General features: G+C 39.8%; 1 protein-coding gene across 1 annotated transcript in view; it reads right to left on the reverse strand.

The window, feature by feature from the left end:
* The window catches only part of LOC126417183 (serine/threonine-protein kinase grp), a 92,513-nt gene that overhangs the window by 32,843 nt on the left and 42,799 nt on the right, over positions 1–16,871 (reverse strand). Inside the window, exon 7 of the mRNA XM_050085084.1 lies at positions 3,222–3,351. Within this exon, the coding sequence (XP_049941041.1) occupies positions 3,222–3,351 (130 nt within the window). The remainder of the gene's footprint in view (positions 1–3,221; positions 3,352–16,871) is intronic.

Raw genomic sequence — 16,871 nt, forward strand, 5'->3', positions numbered from 1 at the left:
AATCTTTCTGTTATGCCTTTGGGACTAATAATCATGTTTTGGACCAGCAGAGTTCTGTTCAAAACAGAGTGCATCACAGCATTTCAGACAAAGTACATGCTCACTTCGTGATACCAACTGGACCAATATCATATACCGTTTTTAACTATCATATACGGTTTTTAACTGAGTATAAGACAACCCTGTGTACAAGGTAACTCCCTTTTAAAAAAGGGCTTCCTCTGGAGAAAATTCAATTTTTACAATATATAACTAATCGTATTTACTAACTGTGTTTTGATATACAGTATCTGCCCAAAGAAGTTAACATTAAACCTATTCTCAATTTAAGCAATTTCTTCATTGTCTGCATTTAGATAATACCCCGATAAATAAAATATAAACAAAAGAAATGGTTTACACCAATTTTTATATTCACTTTCCTTTCTGCTTACTATCTACCCCAGTGTGGTATAATTTTTATGTTGAGACATAACAGCATTGCCAAAAATTATAATCTTGTCTGTCATAAATATTTGGCCGTTTCTTCCAAATTTCTATTTCCAAGGCTGCATTTATATCGGACCTAACTGGGAACTGACAGTTCAGTGATATTCTCATGTATTACTTCATTACTTGTTTGAAATTTGATTATTACATTCTTCTTGAAGACAGGTGGTGTTCTGCCTGTCTCATATTGCATGTCAGATGGGCTATTATATCACAGCTGGCTCTCCCAAGGATCTCACATCGAGGGAATGTCTTTACTCTAGATGCTCAGTTTTGATTTAGGATTTTCACAGCTCTCAAATTATTCTCACAGTATCGCAACCCCAATCTCATTTCAACCTCTTCTCTTTTTATTTTCAGATTTCTTTCCTTTATGTAGTGCTTCTACTGCTTTCCCCACATTATAAGTGGCAGGTGCCTCTCATCCTGAGATCTGAATAACTTTTCTCTCCTTTCTATTCAACTGTAACCTAATATTTCTCAAAGCTTTATTTTTAGTGAGTCCATTTGCAGCATTGGATTTTCAACTCACCTAAGTACTGTCCACCTATTTTCTCACGTATTTAATAATGAACTCTAGTACTTGGGAGACAGTGCCACACTCATAACCAGGCCAGTCAACCAGGAAGGATGGCTATGACATCACTGACTCCGGCACCTCTGTTGGCAACTAGAGTACCCCCCCTCCCCCCCAACCCTCTGCATCTAGCAGACCTTTCAAGCTCCGAACCTGCCCAGAAACAACTACATTTTGTTAAATTTGTTATTGTTTTGAATTTCCAATGCTTCTTCTGTAAAGTGTCCCAAATTCCGTGTGAGCCAAGATCTATTAAGCTTATCGTGTGGTCATTTTGTATGCTTTAGACTTCCAATGCCAACTTCTTTCCTTCTGTTTTACAAAAAAATTTAGAGACTGACAGGGATCATTTATTTCTGTTGTTCTGGCAGCGAGGCAATATTTTTTTTCTTGGGGGAGGGGGGTTAGGTTGGCAGACAGCCACACTTGACAACAGTCAGCACCCAACTGCAATGCAGTGAGCACGTGATGCTTGACAAAGAATTATAACTGGCTGCAAGCTAGCCCCTACCATTCACAAACATTAATTCACATGTATGTAGCTTGTGTGCTCTGCACAGCATTCCACTACACTCCAAACAGTCTGACCAATATAGTTATAAAAGAAGTTATGAATAGAGACACTGGCTACTTTCTGGTGCCAGGAGGAGGTAGGAGGGAGAGTTGGACTGAATGTAGAGATAGCAGATGTGAACAAGGCCAATCTCTGGGTTGTGACCATTCAAGTTGTCATTACCAGGAAAAAGAAAAATGGCAGCCTGTGGGCTTGAGTGTTAATCAGGTAGCTAGGTTAGAGAGTTTAGAGAGGGAAGTGCCACTCAATATTCCTCGGATGGTAGGTGTCGCAGTAGTTCCAACTATTAGTGTGTGTACATATTGTGTTTTACCTTCCCAATTTCCTAGAAGCTTCTGTGTGGTGCATCCCAGCACACAATTTTACGACACAGAACAATGGCAATGGAAGTCATTGAAAGATCAACTATGAAACCGACATGGCTCAGCAACCAACAAATTTCTATGGTAAGTTTTAAGTAAGGAACACTGACAAACAGCAGACACAGTAATTTTTGATAATCAACCAAGATTAGATCAAACTGTAGACAATTAATCAGGATGATGCAAAATTATTACAAAATAGCTGAGAAAGCTGGACTTCATGTGAATGAAGAAAAGACAGAATATCTAGTCATAAGTAAAAAACTCCAAAAGAATACACCACTGACCGTAAATGGTCTCACTTTCAAGGCAGTTGACCACTTCAAGTACTTAGGGAGTCTTTTTAGCAGAGACAATAGAGCAGAAATAGAAATAGACGCCCGTCTAGCAGCAGCTAATAGAACTTTTTACAGCTGTATCAAAATTTTAAGGATGAGATCACTTAGTACTGAATTCAAAATCCGTTTTTATCAGTCAACTATTGTACCAGTAGCATTATATGGATGTGAAGCTATTACATTCAGGAAAAAAGATGAAGAAAAACTGTTGATATTTGAAAGAAAAATACTAAGAAAAATATTTGGACCAATCTTCGATGAAAATGTCATGGAGTGGAGGATAAGGAAAAATGAAGAACTACGGGAGCTGTACAAACATAGTACCATTGTGGAAATGTTAAAGAAGAGAAGACTGAACTGGGCTGGTCATGTAGCAAGGATGCCGGAGAACAGACTACCCAAAATAGCATCCACTAAGAAATTAGAAGGAAAGAGAAGAAGAGGAAGACCTTGAATTAGTTGGATGGAGAATATCCGGGAAGATGCAGCTAGGATGGGCATCAACTCTGATTGGACAACAATTTCCCTGGATAGAAATAATTGGAAGAGGCTCGTAGAGCAGGTGTATGGTCGATAAGGCCTTAGCCACGTGTAAAGTAAAGTAAAGTAAAGTAAGTACAGTAGACAAGAAATGTTAAGTTATTTGTGAGTATGAAGAATACAGAGTGCCTGAAATGATATCTGTGATAAGTTTTATAAGAACATAGGGCAATTGCAAACATGGCAAAATTAACATGCCTACAGTGTAAAACGTACATTATGCTCTTTAAATAATGTGACTTCTACTTTTTTTTTAAAAAACCTAACATGCACTTTTATTATTGATAATGCTAATTTTACAGTGTTATAAATGCAAATAGCAGTTCAATGTTGCTGATTACCTCCTGCAAGCATTGCAACTAAAATGATGCCACAGGACCAGATATCAGCAGGTTCAGCATGGTAAGGTCTCACCATCACCTCTGGAGCAACATAGGGTAAGGTACCACAGCGTTTCTCCAAACAGCGTTCCTGTAGCACAGAAGTAAACATCGTATTTTGCCACCCAAACTCTACAACACATTCTGATGTAACAAAATGGAACAGCTGAAATTTCTTCATATACTTTTCTAGGTGCTTTTGTCAATCCACTATTAACACAAATGCAAAGGAAGATTTACAGTATTGTGTTAGTTATTAACTATTTAATGAAAAGTAATACACTACGGAATAGAAAAACGAGGCATGATTACTTGCCATAAAGCACACCAACTGGTTCACAAATAAGTGATATTTCATGCTTTCTACAATTCAACAAGGTTTAAAAATTTGGAGAGTAAGTTTTACTTTGAGACATGAAAAATTTACATTTGGGATGAATGTGAATATAGATGCACATTCTGCCTCAAAATACACAATACACACAGCTTCATAGCAAATTTTATCCAATTTAGCTACTACATCAGAGAGTCAAATAAAGCTTTTATTTCCTGCAAATAAGTATCAAGGAAGTATCCAGGTTTTCAGTTACCGGGATTGTCCAACATCTGACAAAGCCCCATTTGGGAAGAGAATAATGCATAAGAATACATTTCCAAAATAAAGAGTGCATCTATGCATAACTTCAAGACTTATCTGGGTGCTTCACACTGGCCAGTTAAATGGTTTCAAAGATACACACCACATACGGCAACAAAGAACTGAGCTGTGGGACCTAATGTCAGAAAATGAAATGCATTGCATTTGTCTGATTGTCAAAGTTGGTATTAAGCAAAACTGCACACTCTTTAAATGGCGTTTCAGGCATGCAGTGTATTTGAACTACAACAAGCAATAGCAAGATACAAATTGCCAAATACTCCATGCCCTTCATTTGCTTTGGGTTATCTGTAGCTTGCGATTTTCTTAACTAATTTTGGAATGAGTTAAGAGAGTAATCCTGATCCACCATGGGGTTCAAGTATGATTATCATGTCACCTGAAAGGACTGACGATCCCTATGAACCACGTGTCAGTTCTGCTTCTACAGACAAAAAGTGACAGATGGCTGCCCTGGGAGTGGGCAGAAGGGTTTATTCCTCTGCATCACTCCTGTAGCCTCTGGAGTGTTCACCTGTCCTTTATTTACACTTTTGACTGCCTGCTATGTTGTAGTGCACACACTGTAGTGACCACACACAGTCTACAAGCAAAGTGCAAATGGCTATTTTAGTTCTGTTTATACTCTGGCTACCTTTCTGGTCCTACCTGTAGCGCTGTTAAGTATGGCTTGCAATATGCTGAGAATCAGGGCTTATACGATACAGTTTTGAAACTCGTGTTCTGCAGATTTTGTAAATGTCAAACTGTGTGGGGAAAATTAAGATAATGCAGACAAATACCTTAAGTCACTGCTGATAAAATCTTACTGCTTCTCACCGGAAGATTATCTGCTGTGACAAAAGAGTGCAAAAAGAAGCAAACAAGTTTAACCTGGAATGAAAGTGTTGAATTTTTTTGCAAAAGAAAATAATTCACCCAAGAAGCTGTATAAAGAATAAAAAATATTCTACAATCATCATTTTTAGTACAGTATTTATTTTAATATCTGCAATAATTCAGACCTCAGGCATTTACTGCAGCAAATTTCTAATTGTGCACAAACATTTCTTAAAGGTTATATGCACTTAAAATTAAACCGTTGTGATTGGCCTACAGCCATGTAAAGTAGCTAACCTAACAAAATTTTGGGTTCAATACAATTTGAAGGTTGTAAATTTCAAAAAACTAAACGGCAACTATTGGTGCAGGGCAGAGAGTATTTAACTTTAAACCTTCAAGCAATTAGCTTCTCTAATATTTTAAGTGACTGCTTGAGATGAGAACATTTCAGGGGGCTAAACTGTGAAGAGGATTCAGAAACAGAACTTTTTCATGAAGCACCTGCTGTTAAATTACCTGAGGCGAATGAGAAAATTATGGATAGCCATACTGGAATTAATACATTTATTATTTTGTTTAGCAAGAAGTAAGGTCATTCAGCAAACTGGTGAGTTGCATGGGGACAGTAAGGGACAGTTCTCACCGAGTTAATACGATATGTTATACGACATGCTGCAATAAACGTTGTTTCATGCAACGCTTGTTGGCATGATAAGCGTTTCCACTCAAGCAATATAATAGGTCTTTTGACTCTCCATATGACGAGCGCAAGGACAGCATGAATCAAGTTTCAGTTTCAATCATGAGTTCTCCTGAAGAGGATGATTGTGGCATATTATTTGAAGCCCAGAAATCTGAAAAAGAGAAGGAAGTACTGAGCAAACCCACACAGTGCTATGAATATCGAACATAGCTCAACTGCGATTTTTGTAAGCTCTCCTAACGCCGTGTCCTACGTGAGCGACTTCTGAATACGCAACACTCCAGCAACAAGCAGCAACATCGGGTGACAAACTTGAATTGTCCTGCGTGCGAGCGAACATGTCGCGCTACAAGATGGCTGCTTAGAGCCAACCAGCTGCTTCTATAAAACTGCGTTCTCAGCCTGTAGAACACTGGAGCTGGAGAGTAAGGCTACAGAATTAGGTTTACTTAAGAAAACAAAGCAAAAGGAATGCTCTGCATGAAATTTACAAATGGAGGAATCTCCATTGAGAATTTCATAAGTATCGTCATCTACGAAGATCACCAGACAAGTTCTTCAAATACACGTGACATTCGACTACCTCATCAATAAATTAAATACGATTTTTTTTCATTTTTTTTTTACATGATCAAGAACTTTTAACAGTCAATAAATGCGGAGGAATGACTATTACATGACTAACTACGCTAAATACAAATATAAGCACAAACAATTTGATGTGTGGACTATAGGTAGCTGTGGTGTAGGGGTAGCGTATGCAGTTCATAATGACGTGTGAGGACAAGGTCCCAAGTTTGATACTTGGTAATTCTTATATTTTTAATGACTCAATAACGATTTTGTATACTAAGTTTTATGTATACTGTTTACACTGCATTACTAAGTATATTTTAAGGTCTTGCCAAAGAACTTAATCTTCACACCTATCCCTGTATATCACACACATTTAATTCCTAGTAAATTACAATGAACCATGAAATTTTACAGATATTGCACGTTGCGAACGTAGTTCGTCAGCAGTCAGTGTTAAGGCCAAGTGTTTCAATTACTCTAAATAGTCTGTAAAAGTGAAGCTTACAAACTTTTTGAAAAGAAAGTCAAACATTTTGTGTAATGATGTGACTAAAAGTATGAAATAAAAAATGTTAAGGAAACGTTTGGTGCACCTCATTTTCTGGTCATGATTTTGAGAATCATTCAAAGGCACCTACAATGTTTCTCTGATCTACTCGTTTCTTTTACACAAATAATTTCATAAAACATTTGAGTGATATTTCCATTTTTTAATTTCAAGTTTCATTCAGAAAGCATGATCTTACTGACTCCTCGTTTGCCTTCCTGACGCATTTGATTCGAAGGAAACCATTTTGACATTTAAATACCGCACCAATTTATCTTTTTATGTGCAAAATAGCTACGTCTTGAGCAGATGACATTTTTTGACACTTCATTTAAAGCAGCTTTTCGTGAAATATTTCAATTTTTCCTCAGCTTATTAATTAAGTTTTCGTTCATTACCCTGTTTACTTTCAAGCAGTTAAATATTTTCAAGCCAAACTAGACCTCATGCTGGTAACTTTGATACCCCGTTCACCTGTTTCTCTCCCTATGTTTGCCTATGAAAATTTGGACAAAACCTCATGGTGTAAGTTATAGAGGGTCTCGTTTTCGCTCTGCTTATGCGTTTACAAAAACATATTGAGTGTTAATCATATGATAAAATTGTCCTTTCTACGTGCTGTCATATCCAAAAATCGTAGTTTTCAATATCTTTAACCTTTTATGAGATACAACCATTTTTACGACCACTTGATTCCCGAAGTGGAGTAAAGGTTTGGATGCAACGCGAGTGACCAGTCCACGGATATAGGAACCAATACCTCAAGAATGAAAAGAGATCATTCCCGTCTCAACTTTAAATACAATTTAGATATATTGGTTACATTTCATACGCAATAATGTATGGCCTAAAATGAACAATACGGAAAGTCTACACAATGTGATTTTATCTCTGCAAATTCTTAAAAATTTTGTGCAGCCACGTACTCAATTTCGTGTAGCACAGTAACTATGATGAATAACAAAAATAAATTCTGACCTTTATCATTTAAGGATATCAAGCTATAGGTTGAGGAAGAATCAAATTTTTTCGCCGAATAGTTTTCTTGAAATCGGATGTTAAATAATTCATAGCTACCGTCGCGTCCGCTTCACTGCTTTGCTAAGACGACACGCGACTGTCGCTCTGTGTCGCGCATGCTGCAGCGACACGATTCAAACACGTTTGAATTCAAACGTCGCCAGTTGCAGCGGGAGACAGGCAGCGACACTGACGTCGCTCACGTAGGACACTTCCGTAACTACACCTGCGGCTGTAGTTTGTTGCCTGAAGCTGTCTGGCGCTGTTGCTCGCTTCTGTCACTCACGTAGGACACGGCCTCACACGAACACAAAATTGACTAGTTCTACAGAACGAGTCCAACAGTTTCCATTTTCTGGAGCCATAACATCATCAGCTACTCCAACACAGGAGGAAACAAATCATTAACTAGCTATGTCTCCTGCTGAGAAGCTACTCATTACGAAAGATGAAGTTAGATCAAGCGTGTGTGTGACGTAAAAAAATGTCACAGCAAAATTTTTATTTCTGCTAGAAGTACTTAGTATGGTACTTCTTTCAATATGGTACATATTTAAATTGTGGTGTCACCGCCAGACACCACACTTGCTAGGTGGTAGCCTTTAAATCGGTCGCGGTCCGTTAGTATACATCGGACCCGCGAAAACGGTCCGACACGTATTGTTATTACTGCTACAGAAGGTGGTGTTGCAGCTGTGAACATTAACATAAATCAAAGAAAACATGGTTTTACTTTAAGAAGTAAAGTTACTGTCACAAACATACTTCACTGATTGAAGAGCTCCAAGAAAATTCACTGGACGACTATCAAAACTATTTAAGGATGTACAGTGAAACATCTGACATGTTGTCTAGGGCAAAGTCAGCTGGAACAACACCGTAATTAGGAATAGCATTTCTGCAGAGGAACGTCTTACAACTATTCTCTTATTTTTAGTAACTGGTTACTTCCTTTAAGATTTAAAATTCTCTCATCGTCCAGGGGCATGCAAAGTACTTTATAATGAACCATGGACCTTGCCGTTGGTGGGGAGGCTTGCGTGCCTCAGCGATACAGATAGACGTACCGTAGGTGCAACCACAACAGAGGGGTATCTGTTGAGAGGCCAGACAAACCTGTGGTTCCTAAATAGGGGCAGCAGCCTTTTCAGTAGTTGCAAGGGCAAAAGTCTGGATGATTCACAGATCTGGCCTTGTAACAATAACCAAAACGGCCTTGCTGTGCTGGTACTGCGAACGGCTGAAAGCAAGGGGAAACTACAGCCGTAATTTTTCCCAAGGGCATGCAGCTCTACTGTATGATTAAATGATGATGGCGTCCTCTTGGGTAAAATATTCCGGAGGTAAAATAGTCCCCCATTCGGATCTCCGGGCGGGGACTAGTCAGGAGGATGTCGTTATCAGGAGAAAAAAAACTGGCGTTCTACGGATCGGAGCGTGGAATGTCAGATCCCTTAATCGGGCAGGTAGGTTAGAAAATTTAAAAATGGAAATGGATAGGTTGAAGTTAGAAATAGTGGGAATTAGTGAAGTTCGGTGGCAGGAGGAACAAGACTTCTGGTCAGGTGACTACAGGGTTATAAACACAAAATCAAACAGGGGTAATGCAGCAGTAGGTTTAATAATGAATAGGAAAATAGGAATGCCGGTAAGCTACTACAAACAGCATAGTGAACGCATTATTGTGGCCAAGATAGATACGAAGCCCACACCTACTACAGTAGTACAAGTTTATATGCCAACTAGCTCTGCAGATGACGAAGAAATTGAAGAAATGTATGATGAAATAAAGGAAATTATTCACATAGTGAAGGGAGACGAAAATTTAATAGTCATGGGTGACTGGAATTCGAGTGTAGGAAAAGGGAGAGAAGGAAACGTAGTAGGTGAATATGGATTGGGGCTAAGAAATGAAAGAGGAAGCCACCTGGTAGAATTTTGCACAGAGCACAACTTAATCATAGCTAACACTTGGTTCAAGAATCATAAAAGAAGGTTGTACACCTGGAAGAATCCTGGAGATACTAAAAGGTATCAGATAGATTATATAATGGTAAGACAGAGATTTAGGAACCAGGTTTTAAATTGTAAGACATTTCCAGGGGCAGACGTGGACTCTGACCACAATCTATTGGTTATGACCTGTAGATTAAAACTGAAGAAACTGCAAAAAGGTGGGAATTTAAGGAGATGGGACCTGGATAAACTGAAAGAACCAGAGGTTGTACAGAGTTTCAGGGAGAGCATAAGCGAGCAATTGACAGGAATGGGAGAAATAAATACAGTAGAAGAAGAATGGGTAGCTTTGAGGGATGAAGTAGTGAAGGCAGCAGAGGATCAAGTAGGTAAAAAGACGAGGGCTAGTAGAAATCCTTGGGTAACAGAAGATATATTGAATTTACTTGATGAAAGGAGAAAATATAAAAATGCAGTAAATGAAGCAGGCAAAAAGGAATACAAACGTCTCAAAAATGAGATCGACAGGAAGTGCAAAATGGCTAAGCAGGGATGGCTAGAGGACAAATGTATGGATGTAGAGGCTTATCTCAATAGGGGTAAGATAGATACTGCCTACAGGAAAATTAAAGAGACCTTTGGAGAAAAGAGAGCCACTTGCATGAAGAGCTCAGATGGAAACCCAGTTCTAAGCAAAGAGGGGAAAGCAGAAAGGTGGAAGGAGTATATAGAGGGTCTATAGAACGGTAATGTGCTCGAGGACAATATTATGGAAATGGAAGAGGATGTAGATGAAGATGAAATGGGAGATACGATACTGCGTGAAGAGTTTGACAGAGCACTGAAAGACCTGAGTCGAAACAAGGCCCCCGGAGTAGACAACATTCCATTGGAACTACTGACGGCCTTGGGAGAGCCAGTCGTGACAAAAATCTACCATCTGGTGAGCAAGATGTATGAAACAGGCGAAATACCCTCAGACTTCAAGAAGAACATAATAATTTCAATCCCAAAGAAAGCAGGTGTTGACAGATGTGAAAATTACCAAACTATCAGTTTAATAAGTCACAGCTGCAAAATACTAACACGAATTCAGAGACGAATGGAAAAACTAGTAGAAGCCGACCTTGGGGAAGATCAGTTTGGATTCGATAGAAACACTGGAACACGTGAGGCAATACTGACCTTACGACTTATCTTAGAAGAAAGATTACGAAAGGCAAACCTACATTTCTAGCATTTGTAGACTTAGAGAAAGCTTTTGACAATGTTGACTGGAATAGTCCCTTTCAAATTCTAAAGGTGGCAGGGGTAAAATACAGGGAGCGAAAGGCTATTTACAATTTGTACAGAAACCAGATGGCAGTTATAAGAGTCGAGGGACATGAAAGGGAAGCAGTGGTTGGGAAGGGAGTAAGACAGGGTTGTAGCCTCTCCCCGATGTTATTCAATCTGTATATTGAGCAAGCAGTAAAGGAAACAAAAGAAAAATTCGGAGTAGGTATTAAAATCCATGGAGAAGAAATAAAAACTTTGAGGTTCGCCGATGACATTGTAATTCTGTCAGGGACAGCAAAGGACTTGGAAGAGCAGTTGAATGGAATGGACAGTGTCTTGAAAGGAGGATATAAGATGAACATCAACAAAAGCAAAACAAGGATAATGGAATGTAGTCTAAGTCGGGTGATGCTGAGGAATTAGATTAGGAAATGAGGCACTTAAAGTAGTAAAGGAGTTTTGCTATTTGGGGAGCAAAATAACTGATGATGGTCGAAGTAGAGAGGATATAAAATGTAGACTGGCAATGGCAAGGAAAGCGTTTCTGAAGAAGAGAAATTTGTTAACATGGAGTATAGATTTAAGTGTAAGGAAGTCATTTCTGAAAGTATTTGTATGGAGTGTAGCCATGTATGGAAGTGGAACATGGACGATAAATAGTTTGGACAAGAAGAGAATAGAAGCTTTCGAAATGTGTTGCTACAGAAGAATGCTGAAGATTAGATGGGTAGATCACATAACTAATGAGGAAGTATTGAATAGGATTGGGGAGAAGAGAAGTTTGTGGCACAACTTGACCAGAAGACGGGATCGGTTGGTAGGACATGTTCTGAGGCATCAAGGGATCACCAATTTAGTATTGGAGGGCAGCGTGGAGGGTAAAAATCGTAGAGGGAGACCAAGAGATGAATACACTAAGCAGATTCAGAAGGATGTAGATTGCAGTAGGTACTGGGAGATAAAGAAGCTTGCACAGGATAGAGTAGCATGGAGAGCTGCATCAAACCAGTCTCAGGACTGAAGACCACAACAAACAACAGCTAGAAGTCATGAAGGCAAACAGTTTGAAGTACGAGTTTCTTTTGCAAGGTTTGGACGCAGACAAGGAAAAAAATTCTGGATTTTTGCCAGTTAAAAAACACTTTTTCCCCAGGTGGACACACATTTTTCCCTTGGTAAATGACAGTATACTTTCCGTTAGAGCTATAAAACTTACAAATATTTTCAACGTTGAAGGTTTCATACACCAGTGCAGAACTTTCCGGCTGTCAAAGAAATGAATCCCAGCACGAAGGAATGTATTTTTGGGAAAATCTTTAATCTGCTGTACTATTATAGCCATTATCACCAACAAAAATATGCTGGCAGCATTCTCTAATCTTTTCAGTGTGTTGATTCAAGTCATTTCACTTTGAGTAAGTTTTCTTAGACATGTACATTTAGTTAAAATTGTACGAAGAAATCTCCATATACACAACAATTTAGAGAAGAATTGTTAAAAGATGAAGAATTACATTCAAAAGGGGCTGACATAAAACAATGGTGCAATGTAATTTTTGTCAATACCATCTCAGCCACAATTGTTGGGACTGAGAGAACATTCTAAATCCGACAAGCATCTGAAAGCAGCTACACCATTTTCTTGTACTGGGCAGTCTAATTTGAATTTTCAGCCTGATCTGAAAATACATTGTACAAAATGCAGACAAGTGATAAATTTAATATACCTACACTCCGAAGTTTTACTGAAAAATAATGATGGTGACAGTTTGTAAGCAATTTGTGGACGATAGCACTGACATTACAACAATGAAACAGCTAGGAATTTTTAACTTATTTTTCAGAAAACAGAGTGTATATAGTTTGAACATTTTTGGAACTGTCAGACTCAGATGATGTAAAAACAATAGTTGATGGTGTGAAAGCTACACAAGCTGTCATTGAACTGAATTTGCTTCTGTTATCTGTCAGCGAGGACAATGGAGTTAATGCTTTTCTTAAGCAAGAAATTTCACACCTAGTCCTAATGCAAGGTATCCTCTACAGCAACAGAGAATTGTTTAAGGAGTGTAAAGGACAGTATTGCTTGCACCAAACACTTCACAGGTTATCTGGCTGAATAAATCTTCTGTCCAGTAATTCAACTTTTCCATAGAAAGGAAAAGTCAACGGTATGTGTTAAATTGCTCAAGAATTCACCTTACTCTTGTTTTCGAAGATAATTATACTTTTTGCCTCATTACTGCACAATTTGTTACCTATGAAAGAACTAAAATAGGTAACTAACCTTGGAAGTTTGTCTTTTTTAGTGTGTGTTACCCTTTAAAATAAACCGAACACACATGTGCCAATAAGTCTCAAAAAATAGCATAAATGGCGGGTCTTCTAGACCAGACATTTTTCTGAATGGCTGGTCCTAAAAGTATCGAGATCTGAATGAGATATGAACCACTGGTGCTTTAAAAAATTCATCACATATTCTCACATGTAATATTACTCATTTTGTGTAAAAGGAAATTTACTTTGAAAGTAACATTTCTCAAACCACCATTCGCAATATATTCCTCTGACTTATTAGAAGTGTGAACAGTTCTGTCACGTTCATTGGAAGTGGTTTTTTGTTACGAAGTATTGCACAGCCTTCGTCCTGAGGCCTTTGACATTTTGCTATCAGCACACACTTGAGTGTGCGCCTTATTTTACTGTTATAAATAGCACATTTTCTTTGCAACTAAAGTTTAATTTGTGTGTTATCGCACTTTTCTTTTAATGCTGCAACATTATTCTGCAATAATGGACTGAAGTAAAATTCTTTGTTAGAGTTCTTACCAGCCAAAGCTACAAAGATTTAACTGAGGACTGAAACAATGAAAAATTCTTTGAATTCTAAAAAAAATACTCTGGTTTTTCCCAGTTGTGTCTGAGCATATACACCCTGTTTTATTTAAGAAATTGCTGAAAATTACAAGGAAGAAAGGCACGCAGACATCCAAGTCAATTTTTTTTAAAGATTTCCCACCGTTACTGCCCTGTTGTCATAATTATCATACAGACCATAAAATATGCAAATGGAAATAGTGTCTTGAACTGGAATAGAAATGAGAGACCTTGCAGATGAAGAAGACTAAGGAGGAAAGGATGTTCAAGCATAAGGTGGTGCTGGTAATAGACCAATTACTATTACTGTCGCACAACACAGACCATAGTCAAAGCTTTCTGCACCTTGGCACTATTTGATCCAAAGCAAATGAAATCAAGTTTTAGCATCACAAAGTTTGTAAATAAACTTTGTGAAGACGCCTGCCACTACACTTACTGTCAGACGCTTGCTACAATTCCTTTCTGCAATAAAGTCACAGTTTGCTTCGAGAAAAATGGTTTGCAAAAAACACGAACAATTTATCATAATCGTTGGTCTTTAAATTCTTAATTATATTGTCTTTGGATCTCACTTTCCACAAGCAGTGTTGCTCTTTGTGTATATTCATAAATTCCATCAAAAAGTCCTTTGTCCAACAAAAAGAATCCACCATGATCGTGTTGTGTACTAAGTTACTGACAAGAACCTGTCCAAACGTACACAGTACCGTCACACACTTATCCAATTAGCATATGCAAAAACACCACATACCGGGTACGCACATCTAAATGTGCTGGCAGGTGCCAATGTAAGAGAGCCATCAGTGTACACAAACGTGCTATCAGGAAGTTCCATGCGAAGGTCATGTAACAGAAGGCGACATAGGAGACTGGAGTAGTGTCCTTGGCAAGCTAATGAAGACGAAGCCAAGGCGGTGAAGGGTTCACAGCCACTGTGAAAGCTGGAGGTAGCGTGAAGTTAAGCAGCCAGAGAAAGAGCCGCAAGCAAACTCCAGGAGGTAACAGAAGAGGGATGCACCCCGTACCGGCGATCAAGTGAGTCAGGAAAGAAGGCATAGGATGGGTGCCCACGTGTGGCAGACAAATGGCATACATATCTGCTGAGGAAAATGTCACAGCAGTTGGATAGCGGTAGTTTGTGAGCTTCTGCATGCAGACACTCAACAGGCACCAGTGGCTAAACAGATGCCATGATGGTGGATAGTACTGAGGCAGCGTAGGAGGGACGGACATGTGGATGCGTTCGAACGGACAAGGGACTGGTACAAATGGAGAGGGGTGGTTAGGTCTGCACTCATTGAAGTACCATTGAGGACACTTAGAACATTGAGGGACCTCATACAGTGGATGATCAAGGAAGTTTCCTACTGAGCATGAACCCCAGAAATCTCCTGGTTTCAACAAGCAACAGGCCCAAGGTGTAAAGACGGTGGGAGAAACCAATTGTGCCGCCGGAAATTCACACAAACGGTCTTGTCAGTGGAAAAACGAAAGCTACTGTTGAAGCTCTACGAGTAAAGATGATCGAGACATTGCTGAAGGTGCCGCTCAGATAGGTCCGTGGAGAACTGCAACAGGTGGCAAAATCGTGAAGGGAGTCGAAATGCCCAGACGAAGACGGGCCATTATAGCGTTAAATGTGATAGCAAAGATGATGACACTGAAGATAGAACCCTTAGACACACACCTCAGTAAAGCTGTCTGACAAGGCACAACCCACACGTACCTTAAAAACTGGGCTTTTTAAAAATTCCTGAATGAAACAGGGCAGGCAGCCACGGGAGACCCATGTGTAGAGTGTACGGAGGATACAAGTGTTCCAACTCAAGCCACCATACCAGCTGGGCATGAAAAATACATTCCTTCACCTTGCAAACACAGCTGGTGAGAGAAATGGGGCAGCAGCTAGAAGAAAGGTGTCCTTGCTGGGCTTAGGTATGGGTACAACAGTGGCTTCATGCCAGTGCCTGGGAAATGTGCCCTCTGCCCTGATGCGGTTGTACATATTAAGCAAAAAGTGCTTGCCCGGAAAAGAAAGGTATGAATGTGAACGGCATTTGCCCCTGGGGCAGAGGATCAGGATGAAGTGAGAACATGATCTAGGTCCCTCGCAGTAAAGGCGGCATTGTAGCACTCATGATTCTGAGAGGAGAAGGGTATCGCTTGGGGCGGCTCCGCTCGTTTCCGATTGAGGAAGGCAGCATGATAATGAGAGGAGCTCGAAATCTCTGAAAAATGGCAGCACAAGGTATTAGAAAAAGCAATAGGGTCCATGATATCACCTGCTACTGTGAGGCCAGAAATTAGGGAATGGATCCTGGTCCCAGAGAACTGTTGGAGGTTGGCCCATACGAAGGCAGAGTGAGGGGAACTGTTAAAGGAACTAGTGAAATACACCTAGCCTTTTTGCTATCCCAAAGAACGCGAAGACACTGTGCACATGGCTGTTTACGATTGGAGTTTGCCATTGTAGGATAACAGTTGAAAACACAGAGACTACATATCTGTGTGCGACTTGCATCACAGCATGCCTCTGTACACTAAGGAACCGGGACATGTGTTGTTGAGGAAGTGCAAGGAACGGAATGTTCCGGAGTGATAACGCCAACGTTTGTAAGGTATTCCACCTGGTCATCACATTTGGGGAAAAGATCATCAACGTTTGCCAGGGAGGAGTAAAGCCTCTGGTTGGCCTTAGTAGGCTGCCATTTGGGTGTGCAGGGTGGTGGGGTAGGAATCACAAACAGATAGCACACGGGAAATGGTCGATCGAGTGTGTCAGAGAGAACAGACCACCTGAGATGATGAGCAGTGCAGAAGGATAGGTGCAAATGGGAACAGGTGTGCATGGAGTCTGAAAGGAATGTGGGTGCTCCTGTGATAAGGCAGAGGAGGTGAAGCTGATTGAGAAAGTCAGACAAGAGGGTACTTTGAGGACAAGAGGAGGAGGGGGGGGGGGGGGGGTGTGAGGAAGGTCAAAACAGACCGGGAAGAAATGTGAGAGCTCAGAGCGGTCGTGAGGGTGCAATTTTGTTTCCTAAAGGCAGAGAACAAGTGGCCGCTGTGATTGTAAGAGCAGCCATAAATCCTCTTTGTTGGATGAGGGCCACGAACATTCCATCGGAGTCGTGATGAGGAGACAATGAAGGCATATGCCAGCCTTCGAAGACA

The sequence above is a fragment of the Schistocerca serialis genome, chromosome 8 (assembly GCF_023864345.2).
Source record: "Schistocerca serialis cubense isolate TAMUIC-IGC-003099 chromosome 8, iqSchSeri2.2, whole genome shotgun sequence".
Lineage (NCBI taxonomy): Eukaryota > Metazoa > Arthropoda > Insecta > Orthoptera > Acrididae > Schistocerca > Schistocerca serialis.